This window comes from Bos grunniens, chromosome 22 (assembly GCF_055505025.1).
Source record: "Bos grunniens cultivar Pamir isolate PY7600 chromosome 22, Bosgru_T2T1.0, whole genome shotgun sequence".
In the NCBI taxonomy this organism is placed as follows: Eukaryota; Metazoa; Chordata; class Mammalia; order Artiodactyla; family Bovidae; genus Bos; species Bos grunniens.
In genome coordinates this window covers 15,544,314-15,566,583 of record NC_141186.1, presented here as the reverse complement: position 1 = coordinate 15,566,583, position 22,270 = coordinate 15,544,314, and the positions used below count along the sequence as shown (strand labels likewise).

The 22,270-nt window shown below is 51.0% G+C and overlaps 2 protein-coding genes across 44 annotated transcripts in view; one reads left to right on the top strand and one right to left on the bottom strand.

The window, feature by feature from the left end:
* The window catches only part of ANO10 (anoctamin 10), a 268,016-nt gene extending 266,497 nt beyond the window's left edge, over positions 1–1,519 (top strand). For all 11 annotated transcript variants that reach the window (XM_086366276.1, XM_086366286.1, XM_086366269.1 and 8 more), the window contains one exon: positions 1,186–1,519. In XM_086366276.1, the coding sequence (XP_086222402.1) occupies positions 1,186–1,254 (69 nt within the window). In that variant the 3' untranslated portion in view covers positions 1,255–1,519. The remainder of the gene's footprint in view (positions 1–1,185) is intronic.
* Positions 1–22,270, bottom strand: part of SNRK (SNF related kinase) — a 160,576-nt gene that overhangs the window by 7,327 nt on the left and 130,979 nt on the right. For 21 of the 33 annotated variants that reach the window (XM_086366248.1, XM_086366249.1, XM_086366253.1 and 18 more), the window contains 4 exons: positions 20,188–20,400; positions 17,371–17,505; positions 973–13,934; positions 492–633 (listed from right to left, as the gene is read on the bottom strand). In XM_086366248.1, coding sequence (XP_086222374.1) covers positions 12,710–13,934; positions 17,371–17,505; positions 20,188–20,400 — 1,573 coding nt within the window. In that variant the 3' untranslated portion in view covers positions 492–633; positions 973–12,709. Of the gene's footprint in view, positions 1–491; positions 724–972; positions 13,935–17,343; positions 17,506–20,187; positions 20,401–22,270 lie in introns of those variants that run through there. The other 12 variants (XM_086366229.1, XM_086366231.1, XM_086366235.1 and 9 more) reach the window with 12 other exon arrangements.

The window sequence follows — 22,270 nt, the reverse complement described above, 5'->3', positions numbered from 1 at the left end:
ATATGGAGGAGGACTCCTGGCTGTATGATTCTGTGAGAAACCAGGGAACATTTTATCCTCATCAGTTTAATTTCTGATGGCTACTCGTCAAATTCTGTCCCCAACTCCTTTTCCTCTCTCATGAGAAGACGTTTGAAAAGGTCCCCTAAACCCAGGGCGAGAGAGATGAGGACTGTCTGGAGTGAAGGGGGCCTCCTGAGTTCCTGGAGATCTAGAGCAGCCTTCAGAGTGGAGCAGGAGGCACAGACTCACAGTCTGCAGAGGGGTCTCCTCCCCAAAAGCGGAGGGAGTGTGTGTCCTGTCCAGCTGTGTGGCACTCAGGGCTCCCAGGAGACCAGCCAGGAACCCGGCCCCAGCCATGTTTGTGCTCAGAGTTGTTTTCTCCATAAGTAAATAGCTGTTATCAAAAATCTGTGTGTGTGTGTGTGCGCGCGTGAAGTCAAATTCCAAAGGTGTAATTGATTCAGTCAACAGTGCAGAGCTGTACTCACGTTTCCCAATGCCCATGGCAGCGGTGTCCGGGCCGGGCCCCAGGACTGGAGCCGGAGCGCTCCCTCCTCACAGGCCGTGGTCCTGGGTGCAGGCCCCTTCCTCTGAGCCTTCACAGGATGTCCCTGATGCTCCTGGATGTGGCTGTTGGGGCAGAGGGCTGGTGAGATGTCCGCTCTTCTGGGGCCTCTGCTCTGGGCCAGGGACTTCAGGGGCGGTAACCCCAGCATCAGCCTGCAGGGTATGCACCTCTCACCCACGGAAAGGGTGTGACATAAGGCTCAGCGGCCACACTTCCGAGGTCACTCGGTGTGCAGGGGCAGAGCAAGGACTTGGCCCCACATCAGGCTGCAGTCCCCAGCCCTGTGGTTCCCCGCCTTCTCCTGGAGGTCCAGGGAGGAAGAGGTGCCAGCTGCTTCTCACTTCAGCTTCTGTAAACCCCCACCGAGCTGGGCGCACACAGCACATTCCATCCAAACCTACCGCTTCCCACTCCTCTGGGTCAGAAACAGGCTCCAGACTCATGGGCAGCCTTGGGCCGCATCAGTGACCCCGGCTCCTTGGTTCCAAGTGCGTGTCCCCGGACCTCAATGAGCCACGCTAGGCATCTCCCACAGTGTGTGTGTCGGGGGGGCACCCCTGAGGTGCCTCCACCCAGGCTCGTGTGGCTCAGCGCATCCCGTGTTCTCTCAACAGCAAATGAAGCTCACCGCCGAGAACCTGAAAGAGGAATGCAGGGAAGGCGGGAAGGAGAAGGCGCCCTGAGGGTGGGCCGACCCGCTTCCAGGCTCCTGCCCGAGCTCCACACCAACTCCAGCCGCCTGACCTCGCTCCGGAGCCTCTCATATGGACCAACCACCAGCTCCCCATGCCACCCTCACGGTGACGGTTGGCCGATGGGGGTGGCATCAGCCACGCCCCTGATGAGTGACGGGTGGTTTCCACACTCCTGGCTCTGTCCTGCAATAAGTTCACAAACCCTTCATCGACGGAAACAGCGCCCACCGAGCTATTAAAGGCCACGTGCACATCTGATGTCTCCTTCCCTGTGTGTACACAGAGCGGCCCCTCTGCTATGGGCCCAGTCATGGAATGGGGGGCCCTGAGGGGAGCCAAGGGCCGGGCCTACCTGGAGGCCGGGCCCCTCCTAGAGCCTGCGGAAGCCCCTGGGTGCTTGGGACACACCTGCTTGGGGGCAGGGGTCCCCTGTCCATGCCCAAGGGGCTGCGGCGCTCACAGGCGCAGCAGCCCCCAGCCCTCCTGGGACACCCGGCCTGGTCTCCTTTCCCACCAACGGCTGCTCAAACCACCCCAGGGCCCAGCCAGCCCTGCCCCACGGGGCCCGCAGAGCCGGGAGTCATGGCCAGCGGGACCTTCCTGTGGGAAGCTGCGGGCGCTGCAGCCGGTCAGGGGAAGACGGGGAGGGTGGGCGGTCTCAACCAGTCTCCCTCATTCTGGGCCCGGCCCCTTGATCCCCTCCTTCTCATCAAGGCGGGTTGGCCGCAGCAGACCCACTTCACACGGAAGCCTGACTCTCCTGTCTGCCACGTGTGGTTGTTCTAAGGGTTCTGCCAGCCCACCTTCTACCAGTGTGGACACCTATGGTCAGCCTTGCCCTGCCCACCCTGGTCTCAGCCCCCTCCACAGCACAAGTACTCCCTGGTGGATACTTCTTTTAGAACATGCTCCTGGCTCAGAACACCAGGGACTGGTAGCTTCCACTCCGATGGGCTCCAGTCCCAGCCAGGGCACCCATGTTTCCTGGTAAAGGAGGAAGTTCAGGTGGGTCCTTGGACCCGACTCGGTCTCCCCCAGAGTATGCTTTGGGGACAGTCACACGAGCACAGTTGGCGGGAGGTGGGGGGGTGCGGCAGTGGGTTCCGGGCGTGGACCCCATGGGCTCATCTCCCACCCACAAGCTCCCAGCTGCTCCTGGCGGCCCCCCCGCCCGCCCTGCATCAGCGCGGACCCAGGCTCCCTGCGCGCATGACTGTCCTTCCCAGAAGCCCGCCCTGCCCGTCCTCAGCCTGACCTGGAAGAGCCCCATCACTCAGCCAGCACTAAGGCAGTCCTGCTCGGGCAGCAGGGGACCCGGGAAGCGGACCTACCTCCACTGGGGCCCGTTCCTGGGCTGCGAAAGGACGGATGTGGGAGCCGCTCGGTGGTGTCCACAGGGGCTGGCAGGAAGCGGATCCGCATGGGCCCGCCAGGCCCCCGGAACTCATCTGTGTGGCCTGTGCCCAGACAGGGCGGCGTCTGGCTCCTGGCAGGTGCCCAGGAGCAGGGCTGGAACAAACCACGGTGTCCCTCACGAGTTATGGTCTTGTCACCGTAACTGACCCGAGACGGACCCGGTGACGCTGTCCCGCAGCACACTGGGCTCACGTGCATGAAGCGGCTGGACCCTCAGCCCCTGAGGTCACTGTCTCCTCCCATCCTCTCCCCCCCAGGCTCAGATCCAGCCCCCGCCCCGCTAGCCCCGGGGTCCTCATGCTCCCACCCGGCTCTGCTGCTTCCGGCCCCGTGGTGACCCACAGGTTGTCCCCCTTCCCCCACCGGTTCTCCCCGACACCCATTGGTGAGAGCCTCCTCCCGCTTCTCCTAGCCCGCCTCTTCCCACAGGGCTGACAGGAGCTGAGGCATCGCCCGCCTGAAACAGAGAAGACCCCCAGAGGTGGAGCCTGAGCCCACGGAAGAAAAGGTGTAGAAAGAAACGGTGCCAGGAGGAGACACAACAGTGTGTCCGGACCAAGCAGGGAGCAGGCGGACAGGAACCAGAGCCTCCCGTGTGCACAGCCCCCTCGATTCTCAGAGGGCATGCGAGGCCTTGTCCACGCGGTGGTGACCTGGGGTCTCCGGACCCGAGCCAGGTCACCAGACGGCTCTGCATGGGCAGGTCCCCGGGGAGGAGCCCGGACATGGAGGTGACGCCGTCCACGCCCTGCTGGGAGGGTCCGAGCCAAACGAGGCATGCGCAGCCGCACAGAGGCCCCTGGGAGACCAGGCAGAGCCCACCGCAGCCTCTCTCAACTACCACCCTCCCCCCTCCGCCTCCCCTCAGACATGAGATCCAGACTCACCAAATCTACACACTGCCAGTGGGCCCTGGCCGGACTCACTGCTCAGCCCAGCTGTCCCCTCTCACGCCAGCAGCAGCACACTCAGTTCTGTGCCACTGACATCCGCTGGGGCCCCTGGGCGGGGGCTGGGCCAACACCCCCGCTATGGGCGCCCCCATGCTCTCCATGGTCAGGCCTGGATGGGGTGGGAGGCAGGCAGTGGCCCAGTCCCTCCCCACTGGTGGCCACACTCACTCCCCATCAGCAGCTCCAAAACAGAACAAAGATCTGAGAACAAATTTTTATCCTCTGATTTTAGGCACGAAACCAGAAGCAAACGGTTAGGCACGCCGAGCCCTACCGTGAAGCTGGCAGTCTGGAGCCCCTGCCGTCCTCGGTGTGCCCCCCGAGCTCCGGTTTCCTCCTCCCGTCTGTGTTTATAGATGAAGTTGGGGCACAGGGACCTCAGTGACCTCCCCGAACTCTCAGCAGCATGGCCAGGACTGTGCACAGCCCAGCTCAGCTCTCTCCTCAGTCCTGACCCTGAGCTCCAGCCCCACTTCCAGCAGGAAACGAGCAACGAGAACAGGAACCCTGGGCTCCAGATGCCTCCTAACCCGGTTTAACTCACAGCCCCACAAGGACAGCAACGGTGAGCTGCCCGTTGCCTACTCCAACGTGCAGGAGTAGGCACTGGGGGAGGGTGGGCACCCTGCTCATCCCAGCTTTCTAAGAGTCAAGTCAGGAGGCCTAGCAAGTGAGGAGGAGCCCCAGCCAAGGCTGGCATCAGCAGCTTGGCCCCAGCGTATAGCTGCAGACCCCCCAAGAGAACCTGCTCCTGATCAGAGCGACGCTTGGTGCCACCACCCAGGCCTGAGGTACGGGGTTTTGGCAGTTTGGCCTGGGATTCTCGGATCAGAGACTTGCCGTTCACTTTCCGTCACTGGATGACCCACACTGCCCACAACCCCTTGGAAGCCCCTGGCTATCTGGGCGGGTCAGGCGGAGCCGCATCCTGCGGGAGGGAGGGGGTGCTGGGCTCCCTGCTCAGGGGTCTGTGAGCCTTAGCCATCAACTGACCAGAAGAGGGACAGTGGTGTTTTTCCTTGAGCTGCAGCACAGATCACGTGGACCACACGTGGCCTCCTCTCCAGACTTTCCTGGGTGCTGGTGAACTCCCTCGGGGACAGGGAAACACGGCTCCTGCCACTACCCATCACCTCCTGTGGGAGGACACAGGGAAGGCACAGCCAGCCAGGTCCAGGTCTGCGGACGCTCCGGGGGGAGCACGACAGCCCCGCCCCCAGCACAGGCAGAGGCCTGCATGGCCAGCCCAGGGTGTGAAGACGGTCATTCGCTCAGTACCAGGAAAATCACGGTGCAGACAGTTCCACGCCGCCCTTTACATAGCTGTCTGGCTATAAACATGGAAAACAAGGGCTTCCACCCTAAAGGGAAGCTGAGGAGCCAATGACAGTGGCTGCTGTCCCTCCAACCCCAGAACACAACTCCAAAACATGGCACTGCTTTCTCAACACCACAAGCTTCCCAGGCCCAGACCCGCTCCTCAGCCATCTGCTCCCAGATGGCGGGGCCCAGGGAAGCCTCAGCCGCTGGAACCCCCAGGACGTGTTGCGAGACCAGGTCTCCCCGCCCCGCATCTAGATCCTTCTCTTCACGAGGGTAACGTGCTTCCCTCAGGACCACATGTGTCACCGAATTTGGGACAATTCAGGAATTAGGTGATGAGATGCACAGAAATCTGCTATGTAGGAGCTCTAGTGCGGTTCACAGTGGACCCCGTAGCCCAGAGGTTTAACAGGGCTTGGCCCAGCCTTCTGGAAAGTCAGAGGTCAACCACCGTCTCATCTGTCCCTGAGCAGGAGGCGCCCCAGGGGCAGGCTCTGGGGTGAGATCAGCGCCGTGCCCACGGGCAGACCCCGTGCCCCCGGGCAGACCCCGTGCCCCCACGGCCGGCCTTCCCCTCCCTCTCCGGGGGCGCTCAGAGTAACGCCCACACGCTCGCTGTTCCACCCCGGCCCCTCCCACCCCCACTGGCTCTGCTCCGCCTCGGGCAGTGCTGCCGTCCAGCCTGCTCACCCCATTGCCGGCCATGGCCTCGGCGCTCACCTGCTGCTCCCTGCTCTGTGGCCTCCACTCCTGGCGTCCTCAGGCTTCCTCAGCCCCACACAGGAGGCGGCTCCCGGGCTTCTGTCTCTAGCCTCGGCTGCTCTCTGTGGGACTCTGCTCTCGCCAAAGCCTCCCATCCTCGCGCCTGAGACCCCCTCCTTCATACCTGCAGAATACAGACCGAACCCCTCGGCGTGGTACGTAACTTGCAGGGCCCAGGGCAAAATGAACGCACAGGCCCTCTTAAAAAGTGTCAAGACTCTCAAGATAATTTAAGAACAGAGCATTAAACCGAGACAGGGCCCTTCTGATAAGCAGGGCTCCCGGAGTGAGTGGGGCGCTGACTCCACCTTCTTCCCGCCCGAACGCCGGTGTTCCCACCCAGCAACACTCTTTCTAGCCGTGCCCCCAGGTCCTCCGATTCTTCCAGGCCCCCCAATCCACAAATTCTGGAGTCCCTGTGAAGGGATAAAGCAGTCAAGGAGAACAATGGGTGGTTCTTCTCTCCCCCGTGGCTCACACAGGAACCCTGGACGCGAATCCTGCCCAGCTCCTCTTCTGCACTCCCCGCCCTCCTCCCCTCTGCCTCCCGCACCCCCTCCCTGACCCCCCCATTCCTGGAACTCTCACAGCACCTCACAACAGGGCCCTGAGATGTCACCATCTCAGATGGGCGTCTGGTGCTAACTGAAAGCCCTGTTTCTTCCCCAAGGGCATCATGAACTCACAAAGACCAAGATTCTGGTTTGTTCCTCTTCTTACTTGCCAACCTTTAGCACTGCTGGGAGAGAGAGGGCCGGAGTACAAGTGACTCCCCAGCGGTCACTATGCGCCTGGCTTCTATTAGCTCCAGAAAGACCAGATCCTACCATCCCCTTCTCAACTATCCCTCGCCAGGCCCACAGCTCTGAGGGACCCAATCCCTGCTGGAGGGCAGAAGGGGCCTGAAGTCTGGCGTCTCCTGCTGCACAAGGAGTGAGCGAGCACCAGAATCTGTGGCCTATGACTGAGTGCCAATCAATACATGTTTTCAGGTAGAAAATTACCTGAAGCTGGAGGCTGACCAACACTGAGAACTTACACGAAGCTGGGACAAGCTCACGCTCCCCAGTCAGGGTGGAAAGAACTTCGGTGGACTGCTCAGAAGGGCACTGCCTCCGTCGTGGGCAAGTCAGTCCTAAAAGACCCCTCTGGATCTGTCCTAACACTTGAAATGCAAGACCCAAACTAGAACAGCTCCAAATAACCCCATGCCAAAATGAAACCCAGCACCTTTTACTTGAGTACAAAATCCAGCACTCAACAAAGTGAAATTCACAGTGATTAGCGCTGCAGTGAAAAAGCTAGAATTCTATATCCAATGAAAACATCCTTCACAAGTGAAGTAAAAATACGTTTTCAGACAAAAGCGATCAGCAGACCTGTAATATTAAAAATTTAAAGTTCTACAGGCAGAAGGAAGATACCAAAATGCAGATTTTTACAAGAAAATGAAGAGTGATGGAAACAACAAAGATTTTGGCAATAAGACATTCCCCGTTTCATCTCTTAAAAAGAAAACTGCCTAAAACAAACTCATCTGTGTAAATATAAAAATAAAATGACAACAAAAGAAGAGGAAAAAAATGGAAGTGTAGAGCTGTAACGTTATGTTCTATAAGGAGCATTATTTTAAGGTAGATTACATTTGTATAAACTCAGTCTACCTTAAAAAAAAAATACACACACACCCCTACTCCTACAGCAACCACTAAAAAAACTAAGAGAGGCATATAGCCAATTAGCCAATAAAAAGTGCTAGTTAAACCAAAAGAAGACAGTAAATAAGAGAAAAACAGAACAGATGAGACAAGTAGAAAACAATTAGAAGATAGATTTACACTCACCTAACTATTACACTAAAGCTAACTGGTCTGAATAAATCAGTGGTCCCCAGCCTTCTGGCACCAGGGACCAGTTTCGTGGAAGACAGTTTTTCCAAAGACTGGCGAGGAGGCTGAGGGGGGATGGTTTGATGATGATTCTCGTAAGGAGCAGGCAGCCTAGATCCTGTGAGTGTGCAGTTCATAGTAGGGCTCACACTTCTACGAGAATCTAAGGTCACCACTGATCTGACAAAAGGCAGAGCTCAGGAGGTAGCGTGAGCGATGGGGAGCGGCAGGCTATAAATAGCAAATGCACTTGCTTGCTCACCACACACCTGCTGTGTGGCCTTTTTCCTAAAGGACCACAGACTGGTACCCATCTGTGGCCCAGGGTTTGGGGACCTCTACTTTAAATCAAAGGCAAAGACTTGCAGACTGGACCAAAAAAGCAAGACCCAACTACATGCTTTTTATAAAAAGACTGCCAAAAAAACCCCAAAATTCTCATTTTAAATATAAAGATACAGATAGGGTTATTAACCCTAGGTTAAAAAAAGAGAGAGAACGGCTCTATCATCACACAAAGCAGACTCCAGGATAAAGAATTATTCACTAGGAATAAAGAAGAACACTTTCTAATGATGAAAGGGATCAATTCATCAAGACGACAACAATCTTCAATCTAACAACAGAGCTTCAAAATTTTAACTTGAAACTGGTAGAATTAAAAGGAGAAACGGGCAAAGCCACCACTGCAGTTGGACGTCCACACTCCTGTCTTGGTAATTTATATGGGGCAGAAAATCAGTAAGGATGTGGAAGACATGAATACCATTGTCAACCGACTTAATTACTGACAGAACACACAGAACACTGTATCAACAGCAGGACTCCTCAAGCACTCACGTCAGCGTTCACCAAGACAGGCCAGGAGCGGGGCCATAAAACAAATTTAAGTAAATGTAAAAAATTTAAGTTACACAAAGGACAACTTCTGACTAAAACAATTAAACTAGAAATTAGGAACTTTATGTGGAAAATCCTCAAATATTTGTAAATTAAACACCTTTTAAAACATGCCACGATTTAGCTTTTAGAAGGATCACTCACAGTGCTGAATGGAGGAGAGAGACAAGGGCAAAACTGGCGAAACTCTTTAGAGGCGAGTACTGATGGTGTCACGGAGCAGAACGTTAGAAGTGGTGGCAGGGAGGTGTCAACATTTGGATGATAAATAAGATGTGCTCATGGATTAGATGCTGGGATCAGACAGTGAGTGTTGACACCAAGATATTTGACTTGTGCAGAACAAATGAAGGTTCAAAGTTGTGTTTTACGAGATGGAAAGCATTAGGAAAGGGTAAAGATTTGAGGGGGATTAGGAAGGCGTTCGGAAGTTGTACAAATTGAGGTGCTTATCAGATGCATCTAAGGAGAGAAATCACATGGGTAGTTGGAATCTGGCGTTCCTGTCAAGAGATGTGGGCTAAATGTATTTCGGGTTTTCTGTCAGCACAAAGCTGAATGGGATCATCAAGAGACTCTGTGTAGATATAGAAAAGATCCAGAATTGAATCCTGCGGTACTCCGAGTTTAGCAGTTGGGAGACTGTGGAGCTAGCGGACTGAAGAGCAGCAAGAAGTCGGGTCCTGAGCAATGCAGAGTTTGCAAGGACGAGTGCTCATTAAACGCTAACATGGGACTGGAACTCACCACTGGATCAGGGTTTGTCTGGCTGAGGCTGGGCTGGAAGTTGAGGATAAAGGGAGAATGTGCTCAAGGGTACAAGGTTTCTTTTTGGGTTTATGGTTGCCCAACTCTTCTAATTTACTAAAATCTACTGAACTGTACAATGTCAATAGGTGGATTATGTGGTATGTGGATTACATCTCAAAGCTGTTTCTAAAAATTGACTGTTGGGTTTAGCACAGGGAGGAGGTCACTGCTGACCTTGAGCAAAGCAGTTTTGGTACAGGGACAGCAGTCCTGCCTGGCTGGAAGGGTTCAGAGAGGAGAATGGAAGGAGAAAAGGGACAACAGCTAGAGGGAGAGCAGAAACACGAAAGGGGGATAAAATCGTGTTTGTTTGCTGTTAGGAACGATCCAGTGGAAAAGCGAAGGTTGATGGTGCAAGGCGAAAAAAAGAATGGCGACATACTCGGGTCTTGCGCCCTGACGCCTGTGCATCTGCGCGGGCAAGAGGCAGGGCTGCCTCGGAATCACCCCACCGGAAGAAGGGCCGGACAAGTGGACAACAGGGCGCGCGAATACATGGCAAGGCGCGAATACACAGCAAGGCGGCAGACAGAGACGGGGGCTCGGGGCGCTTACAGCTGCTCTGGTTTACTTATCGGGAGCATAGTGACTGGTCGAGTGAAGAAAGCAGGTAACTGGGGAAATACAGTTTAACTAAGGGACAGTCCTGACACCCACCTGAGACTTGTGGTCACGAGTTTAAAGTGAGAACAGTCGCGATCGCATTTTTCCAGTCACATCTGGCGAAGCAGGCGCGCACACAGCATGTAGAGCGTCGGTCTAACCCAGGCCAGGGCTACACACAGCTGCGCTCATGAGAAGAAACAGAACATGGGACAGTTTATATTGCTGAACACCAATATGCCACTTTATTATTTGGACTTTGTTTTTTCCCATTTGTCACATACCTGTCAATGTTTATACAATGAGGAAAATCAACCAGCAGTGGAAGCAACCAGCCAAAATCAGCTGATAATTCTGTACCCTCTTAACACACATCGATTCTAACTTGGAAGGGACATCTTTAATTTGATTCAGTCTCACGGCTATTCTTAAAATCAGTGTCAAGATTGTCACAACTTTAAATACAGATAGAATTGCCAGAAGTACATAATTTTATATATATATATATAATGTATATATATATATACACACACATACAGAAAATACAAGACTAATTGTTTTTCCACAATATTTAATTTACACACTACTGTAACTCTGCAACTTCTGAAGACAGGTTAAGGGGTACAAGAAACTGTTTAGAGCAAGTAAGTCATTTGGTCCAATATTATCTTAACATAATGGTTATTTGCTCCCTCCCTTTTATGTGACGACATACTATGACATACAACACATGCACAGTCATTCACTGATGAACAAGGGGTAAGACGCCACGCAGACTAACATCTGTCTACCCAGAGGGCCAACCAACCACACACGACTAGTAAGGCTATGATACAGCTATGCAGCATAATGGTCAACACTGCTGATCCTAAAAGTGAGCACCATATATACATTTGAATATAAAAAACGATTGAAAACCAAACACATACGGGTTAGTTAAAAGGTGCCATTCCAAGGCTATACATAATCACAGGAAAAAGTATTTACATTACTTGGAAAACAGCTGCAACAAAGAGTTTATTGCCAATGCCCTTTATAAACTTCTCTCTGACGTTTAATACAGATGTTACGCTCACTATCTATGTGAACCACACATCTTATTTCTGGCCCTTTATAAGATCCCTGCTCAATAAATTTCAAGCAAATATGTTCTATGGCTTCACCCACACATCTATTCTCATAGCTTTCAATTATAAACATCACAATGAACTAGAGCTGTAGCTTAAAACGTTATCTAGTCTAGGTCTAGAAAGTAAAATAGGTATTTTGAGTATCATCTTTACTTAGGTTAGTAAGCATACTGTGAAATTCAGAGTTCCGAGTAAAATACATGAATCCTAAAGTAGCAGAGTCGGTGTACACTTGGAGAAACCGTGACCAGTGGAATGCTGTCCTTCGCTGCTCCGCCCACTCTACAGACCAGACAACCGTCACTCAGACAGGACGGGACACTGGGGAGCGTGCGAAAGCCAGAGGGACTGGCCACGTCCTATAACCAATGTCACTAAGCGCTGCTTTTAAGACCCTCTGGGCACAGCAAGAAAAAGTAGCATCTCGCCCCTTCCCAAAATGATACTGTGTCCTACAAGATAAAAGCCACGAAAGATGATTATCTGGTCAAGAGTAGTCTTGTACAGGAGTAGTTTTAAAGCAAGAGTTCTTTGATTATTGTTCTGGCAGGAAGGTAAGGTAAAAAACACTTCCAGCAAAAAACAAAAAGAAAAAACAAAGCAGGCTTTGTGCATTTTTGTTGGCTGTTTGTGTATTCAACAGTTTTAATCTTTTTAATCAGCCAATTCCCATAGGTAGTTGAGCTAAAGGACATAAAAGAATGGAAGTTACCAACAGACAACCTAATTATCAAAGTCCTAAAAATCAAATGCCAAATTTTTTTTTTTAATGGGGTTTTGACTTTGCCAACACCTTTGCTTCCACGTTATTTAGGCCCTAGCGTTTCTTCTACCTACATGGTTGTCCAGGAAGCCTGGGGTACGCCCTCCTCAAGGGAATTTACACCAAGCATCCTTTTGTTCTGTTAGACAGACACACACTCTAGAAGTCAAGTTGAGACATCTTCAGTTCACGTTACCACATTACAAAATGAGACTGTCTGCTTGCGACTGACCACTGCGGAGGAAGCTGCCTAATGAATCTATGTACTTTCTCACCTAGTACAAAACAAGAACATCTTTTTCAGTTAAATTTTAAGAGCCCAAACTGTTTTCACACTATAGCTTAAGACAAACAGGTGTGGGTTATGCTGAAATCATGGTTTTACGGTTGTCGGTGCAGACGCTTGCTGCACTCTGCTCCGCACAGGCCCTGGAGGCTGGGCACCCCACGCCTGCGGGCTCCAGGCCTATCGGCATCACAAGGTTATTGCTTTGGTTCTGTCTCAGACACCAGAGTATGCCTCAGAGCACGGAGTTCCCATGTCACTGAAGGTCGGGGCGGAAATTTAGATTTTTCACAAGGAAAAGCATTTTCTCTAAGTTAAGTGCAGAACATCAAATTTCTAAGTGCTCCATGGATATTAGGTTCCAAATATATATTTTAATTTAATCCTGATCATCCACATTAAAATTATAAATGTAAAAATGACACGAGACTTTTCAGCTGGAAAAGAAAAGTAGTGTCTAGCAGCATGCACAAAGACCATGCATTTGTCACGTCGTCAGGCGAACAACGAGAAAGTAATAAATAACTGCGGCTTTAAGAGAGTAAAACCGAAAGGGGACCAGTGGAGTGAGCCGGTCTTGGCCGCTCTGAGCAGGAGGCACGCCGAGCTCAGATGACGTGGCAGCAGCTGGCCTGGCTGGAGGCGCACAGCAGCCCCTCCTTGGGGTTCCGCTGGATGTTCACAGAGATGGTCTTTTCGCACAGAGGTAGCTGGAGCACGTTGTTTTTCAGGTTCCTGCTCTTTATCCGGTCCAACTCCGCGGTGGTGTCCACCACGTGGTCAGAGAAGAACTTCATGCCGCCCCCTGCCGGGGCGGACGCCGCACCGCCGGCGGAGCCAATGCACATCTTCCAGGCGGACTTCTCCTGGACCTTCACGCTGGAGAAGGACAGGCCGCTCTGCGGGTCAAGAATGTACTTGGCGCTGCCATGCAGCTGCGAGCCGAGGCAGAGGCCCATGAGTTTGAGGCTCTCCACCAGTTCCCCGGCGCCGCGCGCGGCCAGCTGCGTGGATGTGGACGAGCCGGGCCCGGCACAGCGGCGCGCGCTGCCCGACGTGCCGCCCGGGGCGCCGCCCGAGCCCCCCGTGGGGCCGCCGCCGCCGGCGCTGTGCTCGCTGGGGCTGGCCTTGTCCGCGCCCCCGCCGCCGCGGCTCGGCTTGCTCTGGCCACCACCGTCGCCCTCGCTGCCCGGGGGCCCCTCGCTGCTGTCCCGGCGGTGCCAGGAGTACGTGAAGCCGCTGTCCTTGTCCAGCCGCCGGCGGCTCTCCGAGTCGTCGTCGCTGGTCTCCGAGCTGCTGCAGCTGGAGCCGCGGCCCTGACTTTTCCGGCGGTGGTAGCGCTTGTGCACCGTGCCCGGGGAGGCGATGTTCATCTTGAGGCGGCTCAGCTTGGGCGGCAGGTTCTCGTCCATGTCGAACTCGTCATCCGACTCCCCCTCCTCGAAGATCTGGTTGAGCACCGGCGCGCTCTTGCGGGATGTCAGCCGGTTGGTCACGGACGGCTTGCGGCGCAGCACCACCTGGGTCGAGAGGGACATGGGCTTCTTGTCCTCCTCGTCCTCCTCCTCATCCTCCTCCACCCGGAACAGGCACTTCCGCCCACTGGCCGCAGGCTTCAGGCCGGCCTGTGGCCCCGAGGACAGCGCGGGCCCCGCCAGCTCGGGGAGGTCCTCCTTCTTGGCCGAGTCACACAGGCCTTTGCTCCTGTGCCCGTTGAGGACACTGTCGGTGGCCCGAGCAGGAGACTGAGGGACAGTCGCGTGGGACAAAGGAGTGGCCGTGAGGTCATCCTCAAGGTCCTGGGGCACATCAATTTTGGTTGGCCAGGACTGCCTATATTGAAAAAAAAAGGAAAAGCTATGAAATAATACGTAGACTTGACTCAAGTACCTTATATATAAAACACTGGGAGGAAAGCCACAGACATGAAGAAAACGAAAGCAACAAAAAGCAGCAGCAGCCCTGCAAACCCTCTCGACATCCTGAAGGCACTGCGAGGACACTAGAGTATGTGCTCACATGGGGCTGAGGTTCCGGCTTCGTGACCAAATGAGAACTTCATCACAGCTGTCAGAAGGGGGCAAACATCTCTTCTACATAAGTGTTTTACACCACAAGAAAAGCCTTTTTAAAAGTGCAAGGGAGTTATCGCCAGAGTCAAACCTGAACACAGGTTCTGCTCCTTCTGGTCTTAGATCACAATCTTTGTAGGTATATATTATTGCTAAAAAATTCACCTGCAATTTCTAGTCCTCCAGATTTTACAGGGTGGTGTAAAAAGTTGGTGTGTAAAAAAATAAAAATAGTTTAATGGATTTAAACTACTGATGAGCAAAGTCAGTGAATACTGGCACATATAAATCTCTTCAGCAATTAAATTATGCACCCCATAAGCTCCTTCTCTTTCTCTCTCTATATATATATTTTTAATGACCACACAGGAGTTCTGCACAGCAAAATCTACTGTTATTTGAACTTTGATTTTACTCCCAATCCAGAATCACCCAAGTAGTAAGAACACTGCTTGGTAGCCCAAGGACAACTTTTGAAAGTGAGGTCTCTAGCCTCTCTTGAATAAACATCTGCAACTCTCAAGGGCCCTCTGCCCAGGAGAAGAGACACCAGAGACACTGCAACAGCCACAGCTAGACCGACACTGAGCTTCCCACCAACTGCTATCCCAGACGTAAAACCCATCCAAGCTGTAGCTTTACAAGAACCCATAGGCGTTTACTGCAGACCTCTTTTCCCCAGCTCAGAGCTTCCTCCTCTCAAGGATGGAGTGGGCCTGTTTGCTGCTCACTGCTTGGTAGTTTACAGAAGCTGAGTGTTCAATGTTTTTGAGGTCAAGCAGCGTCTCTGGACAAGTCCTCTGTCCTCACGACACAACTGTGCCAACTCCAGGTGAGCCTTGGGCCCTGAGAAATGGCACCCAACATTCCTTTCAGGATATATTCCTCAAAGAGCAACCACTCAAAATGTCACCCTAGCAAACACTGGGGTGGCCCTGTGGTGGGAGGCACGTCAGACCCCCCAGAGCCACAGCCAGGCCTCTCGAGGGGGGCGGGGCAAAGACTGGAGGGGATTCTCTCCTCCCCCCACAACAGAACCCACCCGGAAACAAGAGGCAAAGCCTTGCAGCTGTACCGGCCACTCCACCATCACTCTGAACCAATGGTTCTTATTTACATGAGTTATCAGATGGTTAAATAGCTCACATCTACGAAGAACATATCCGGGTCCAATGCTGTGCTAGACTAAATAAGCACGACACTGTGAGAAAATCACAGCTTCTCTTAATGAGAGACAAGAAAGCTTGCTACCAAGAATCGTCAACGAGCTGCACCGACGGCACAGTTCCCACGGACAGGGTCGGCTCCTGGAGGACCTCTCAAGGCTCTCGTACAGGCAGAGGGCACGTGTTTCCAGCCTACGCTGGCAGGACACAAAGAATGGACCCTCTCCAGGCAGGCCTTCCCTGGCTGGACCCAGGGACCCACAGCTAACTCAGCCGCTTAACACCAGCCTCCTGTCTCAGGCCACGTTTCTGCACAGGTCACCCTGAGCCTGAGGCGCACCCAGCAATGGAACTGAGTTAGGGTCCGGGGTTTTGACAATGAAGACAAGGCAAGTCAGCAGACATCTACCACATGCCAGCAGGCCAGGGCCCAGGAGGAGGACAGGCCCCACAGCACCTCCACTCCCTAATCCCCAGCTGGGTAAAAGGAGACTGCATGGAAGGCGCTGATACTTCTTTATAGCTACTGTTGGCTGTGTAATTTCTATAATAAAGTAAAGCCACTTTAATTCATTTACCTGTCTGATCAATTTTAGATTGAGTTCTGTCCCACTGAAAATAAAACAGTTCAATTGCAAATGTTCCCTTCTCCCAAACACTGGAGTGGCTCCAGCCCAGGCCCGCGGTGATGCTGCTCTTCACACAGGAGGGCTCGGGTCAGGGCTGGGCTGACCCTAACCACTCACTGACCTCCTCCTGGTTTGTCCCACGTGCAAGGTTCCCACCTTCCCTGGGGCCCAGTCCTTTCCCAAGCTGACACCAGACAGAGTGCCTGGTTTTCGTTATGCAAGAAAACATCCAGGATATAAATGAAGCTACCAAATTCATCTTCCAGTTAAACTAAACTTCAAATATTTAGTCTTTGGTCACCCAGGAATGTTTTCTTGTCTCTTCTCTGTCACGCCACCCCAAGCAACAACCTACCCGTGGCAAGCTGACTGCAAGTAATTTAAAATCCAATGGTACTCTTCTTTAAAACAGTAATTTATTATTACATATTCATACACATATGTTCATATATAGTTAGATGTACAAGTAGAGAATTACTAAGAATCAAGAGCATCCTTCTGTTTCTGAATCACTATTAATTCCACTATAATTTCATTATTTTATCTGAACAAAGATAAATTCTAAATAAATTTTCATAATGGTGACAAAAGTAACCCTTTTGTAACCCTTCCCAAGTTTTGATATTAAATGGAAAGCTAATATGGTAGAAGAAAAAGAAGAGTAGGCAGGTAGCGGGAGAGGAGGAGCAGGAAAAAGTTGGGGAAGGAAGGGAAGGGAAACACAGCGGAGACGCGCGCGGCCCCTGCTCTGCCGAAGATGACACGGCGGGGACGCCCACAACGGCGACAGCGAACACACAGGCCGGTTCAGACCACCTCGCACAGATAGTAATTCGTTTATCCCAATGACACCCCCAAGGAGCAAAGAGCATTATTCCACCCATTTCACAGATGAGGAAGCCAAGTCAGAGGTTAGGTGAACTCCCAAGGTGAAGTAGCTAATAAATCAACTAGCTGATCTGTCATATTCCTGCGATCCTGAGATAACATCATGCCACAGAGAGGCCCCGTAGGCTTTCTAAAATTATTCCAGATACTGAGGGAAAACCCAGCCTTGTTCCCGTAATAAAACTTAAAAGAAAATGACACATCTCTACATGTCAGATCTGGAAGAGTTGAACAGAAATAGCGACAGACACCCCCTAGCTTGAAGCCGCTTCTGCACAGATGTCTTCGCAGCCAGGCCAGCAGCTACAGCCCATGTCCCCGCGGAGCCCAGGAGAGGAGGGCGGCCCCGGTGATTAAGGACCCCGGCCCCTCCCTCCCGTGGGGAGCCCACACGGGGCCTCTCAGCGAGGCTGTCACTGCTTCATCCTCTCGCCCCAGACTTAGGAAACATTGAGGAAAAGGTGGCTATTTCAAAACGGTAACTTACTAAAATCAGTGAAGATTTTTTTCTCACCTAAACTGGGCCTTGATGTTGCTAGGGCTTGCAGATCTGGTTTGTATTTCTTTCTCTTGCTTTTCCCTCAGGATCCTTTCAGCAAGCAAGAAGTAAGTGGCTGTGATGTGGTTGTACCTGTTGGTTTCCAGGGCCCTGAGGAAGGAAGGGAGAGAGAGCAGAAGCCGCATTAGCAGGTCTGATTTTGCACAACACAACTGAGTTTTTGCTTTTTAAGTAAAACCAAATGAAATCCAAGGACCTGGAATTCTTTAAAATTATAGGGGTGGGGGGGAACCCCACAAAAGGCGAAAAAAAAACTAAAGCTGGTAGTAGATCATTCTTAAAACTCTAAGAAACAACTGCATAAAAATGCTCGGTTAGTAGGAAAAACCCAAAATGCTGATGGCAACTGAGCTGGTGTCAGTTTTAGATGCTTAAGAAAAGATAATGAACTTTCTAAGAATGTATACATTATCTAAAAATTTAATGTCCGTCAAGTTTACTAAAGTGGCTTACTTGCTTCCAACAGAATTATGAACTGAGTTATATGAATGTGCACTCAAACACGAGTATCAATGAGAAAATTAGAAAAAGCTCTTCCTTTTACACTAGGTATTTCCTGGCATTTTCAGACCCTAACGCATGACTAATCTATTGAAAGCATGTTATTAGCCCCTTCTTTGAATAAAATTTATGAATAAAATAAAATTGGTACGTCCACCTCAAAAGTAGTGCTGAGTCCTCAATGTGGCTGGCACTGCTGGGCACATGCCCACTGGGCAGCCAGCGCCCCCGCCCCCCGCCCGCCGTGGATAGACACTGGAGGGGTGTACGACCGAGGATCCACAAGGCCCGGAAACACACGATGCTGCTGTTCAGGCCCCTGTGTATTAGTGAACTTACACAAGGAGCACTCGGGAAGGCAATACAGGGGCTGCTCCTCATAAAACAGACGGTGGGGCCGCAGCTCAGGAGGGCAGCCAGGGCCACGCGGAGAGATGCTGAAGCCAGACATCGAGGGGAAATCTGGGACCAGAATGGCTTCTCGGAGGGTTTCCTCAACTGAGCACCAGATAAAGCTGTGGGCTTGTCTTAAGGGGATGGACAAATGTGTCTTTGAATTCAGCAAGCATCCTACAATGAGGAGCTGCTCATAATGTGGGCAGCAGGCAAGACTAGCCTGAGAACAGCTGGGAAGACCTGAGGCTTCAAATTGTCCCTCCTTTTGGATTTATAATTGAATTTACCTAAATTAAACAGTTCTACAGGACTCCACTGCATGTATTTATTTAAGACTCAAGCCAATTCAAGGAGATGCAAACAGCCTTTTATCCACTCAAAAGTGAAAAGTCATTCTCTACACATTCCTACAGTGAGTATCCTTGGCAAAAAGAGCAAGTGTCCTGCTCTTCTCCATTTGTTTAGGTCATTTCAGTAGCTGCGGGTCAATCTGTGAAAACTCAAAACACACTCAGAAACCTGCAGATATTTGTACTTAAACCAAAACCATGAGCCTGAGTTTATTCTTATAAATTCTTCTTTCCAGTATACCCTAAAGATGCACGTCCTTTATAAAGACACCACCCTTCTCATGGACCAGACCCGGGAGCTGAGCCTGACAGCCCGCCCGCTGCAGTGGTACATCCAGCCTGCATCCGCCTCTTCCCGGCAGTCAGACACCTGGGTCGGAGCACTCAGCCAGGCCAGAGTGGCCCCCTTGAGGGCAGCCCCCCAGAGTATATCCTTGTTCCATCATCCTCAACTGTTTCACCCAACGAATTAAATTACTTTTGACTTGGCAAAACACTTCATATTTTTAGACAGGACCTCTTAGAGAAATGAATCATTGTTAAAGCAACTGTATCTTTATATTATCCTTGATTTCAAACTTCATAGTTTATAAAAAACTGGCTTTGGTTTTTAAAAAATATAACTAATGTGTGCATCTCATGGGCTCCAGGTTACTATAGCAAAGGCTCTAAAAAGCCAGACAGTAAAATCTTCTAAGTCTCGTTACGTCGTATGGTCCTTCTCACGATGACTCTGGTAACGTGCACACAGACGGGCTTGGCTGTGGGCCCCTACACCCTTACTTATGAAAATGTGCGACGACAGACAGGCCAACTCCTGATTTCAAGAACTTGGGGTGCTGCCCCTGCTTCCCTGTGGGGACCAGAGGGAGACCCAGGAGTTAGAAGGACCCAGCAATGGACAGCGCAGCTACCAGGACACAAAACAGTCTGCTCCAATTCACCTCTGTGAGAAGGGAGAGCAGCCACAGGACCCACTGACACCACTAGCGACGGTTTGCTCGTTCACTAGCACAAAAAATAAAAGCAAAAGACAACAAAACCATGAGCCAGGCCCGGGGCCGGGAGCTCCAGAGATAAGTGACGTAAGCCCTGCCCACTGGGAACTCCAGCCGTTACACCACGCCACAGGCCCGGACACAGTGAGAGCGAGCCCAGGACTTCCCTGGCGGCTCAGAGGTAAAGAATCTGCCTGCTGATGCATGAGACCCGGGTTCCTTCCCTGATCCAGAGGCCCCACATGCCTCGGAGCAAGGCATGCACCACAGCTCCTGAGCCTGGGCCCAAGAGTCCTGGAGCCTGCGCTCTCAACAAGAGAAGCCACCATCTGAGAAGCCCATGCACCTCAACGAGAGAGCAGCCCCTGCTTTCTGCAACCAGAGAAAAGCCCACGCAGCAACGAAGCCCCAGCACAGCCAAAAATAAATAAATTAACAAAACTTTAAGACAATCTTATTTTATAAAATAAAGGGCCCAGCCCAAGAACCCTAGCCCCTCGGCCCTGTGCTGGCGAGCGCCGACATACTCGACGATGGCGTCGCGGTCCGCTATGTCCCCGAGCACCATGCGCTGGATGATGCTGTTGTGCTCCTCTTCTGACAGGTTTTTATACGACACGAGCGGGATGTTATACTTCGTGGCTGGGGAAGGGTCCACTCCTTGAAGCCAAGGATGGTTTTCAATCTCTTCTAAAGAGGCCCTCCTCTTGGGATCTCTCTGCAGCATTCGTGTGATCAGGCTGGAAAGGAAGGTAAGTCCATTGTTAAAGCAAAGTCCTGGCAGGGATGAGTAATGGTGAGCTACTGTATTTTTCAAAACTGTTTCCTAAACTTATACCATCAATTTCATTAGGTTCGCCAGTGCTGATGGTGGGGCTGATGGGAATGAAGCAAATTTGGTGCCATCAGATTCACAGAATAAAAAATCGTAACCACCAGATAGAATGAAGCCAAACACACAAATGCAGTTTCCTATCATCTAGGATTAACACGAGACATCAACATCTGCCCCTGAGTTAACTGGGCAGTGGCGCCAGAACCCGATACAACAGCCAGCAACACAGAGCAGGGCGCTGAGCTAACTTGTTTCCAGAAGAATGAATGACCATCCTGATCAAAGCGACCGAAGTGTCATCTACCTTTAGACATATATTCTGTTTAAGGGCATTGTGTTGGCAAGAAGGAAGGAAGGATGAAGGAAGGGAAGAAAAGATAGAAGGACGGAGAGATGGACGAACTACTCAGCAAGTAAAAATAGAGTAAAAGTAAGACTCTTGGGAGCAAATGACAAAGCTGGCCTTGTTCAGATTTTTCCTGCTTCTGCACTGAGTAACTCAAAGCAGAATATACGCAGAATATAATGATTGTGCAGAGCCTCCCGAAGGTGAGAAGTACAACCAGAACATAGCAAAGAGCTGGGACCCAGCTTCAGCGTGAGGAGGAATGAGAGGTGAGAAACACGTCTCCTGCTAAGACGTCAAGATGGAAACCTGCCTGCCTCAACACTGCTGTGGAGGGGGACAGGGGAGTTTCTTCTACGAACTTCTAGGTACAAGCTGGTCCTCACACAGGTTTGTGGTCCAAATTAATGACACTAAATCTGTGTGGTACACACAGTGAAAAGGTTACTTTTAAGAGGTTTCAGGGTGGAAATGCCCCTGGGTAACCAGGAGGAAAGCGAATACAAATTCTTTGTGTGGGGACTATAACTTACAAGAAACCTGACCTCCCAATCAAAAAAAAAAAATGCAATGGAAACAAAGTTCCACTGCGAGAACTTAAAGACAGGATGGCAAATTAAGAATGCAGACTTCAAATACATCTCCATCTATCAGTGAGTACAATAATAAATCGAATGACTCTCCAATTAAAAGACAAAATGCTCACATGGTTAGATGGTATCAATCAAAATTCTAGCTCCTAGTTGCTGAAACAAAATATGTACCTAAAAACCAGACAATAAAAGATTTAAAGAACGGAAAACTATATAGCACATGACTGCTAACCAAAAGAAGACTGGTGTGATCAGCTACAACTAGATGACACAGACTGTAAGGCCCAAAGCATTGTTAGAGAGACAGTGATGCAAAGGTTCAACTCACCAGGAAGACCCAACAGTTTTCAACTTGTCTGGATGTAATACTATTCCCCCCAAAACACCAAAAGCAAAAACTGACAGACTTCCAAGTACAAAATAATAAGCTGAGTGTGTTGTATTAATGGGGGTAATAAATATTTTTATTTGCTTATGATACCTTTTTACACAGTGGAAGAATATCTCACCAAGTGGTAGATTAAGCAGTGAAATAACTAGGAAAGGATTTAAATAATTCTGAACAGTATAATTAACAAGCTTAGTCTTAAGGATTTATAAAGAAGTCTGACCCCAACAATTAGAAAGTGTACACTCTTTTCCAGAATAAAAGGATTATTTACAAAAACTGACTCCATGCTAATCTAAAAGCAAGCCTTACCAATTTAATAAAAACTAGTACCATATAGACTCTAGCCTTGGATCACAATGCAATTAAGTTAGAAATGAATAACAAAAAGCTGATTAGTAAAACTCTTACACGTTTGGAAATTTAAAATATCCTTCTAAAAGTAATG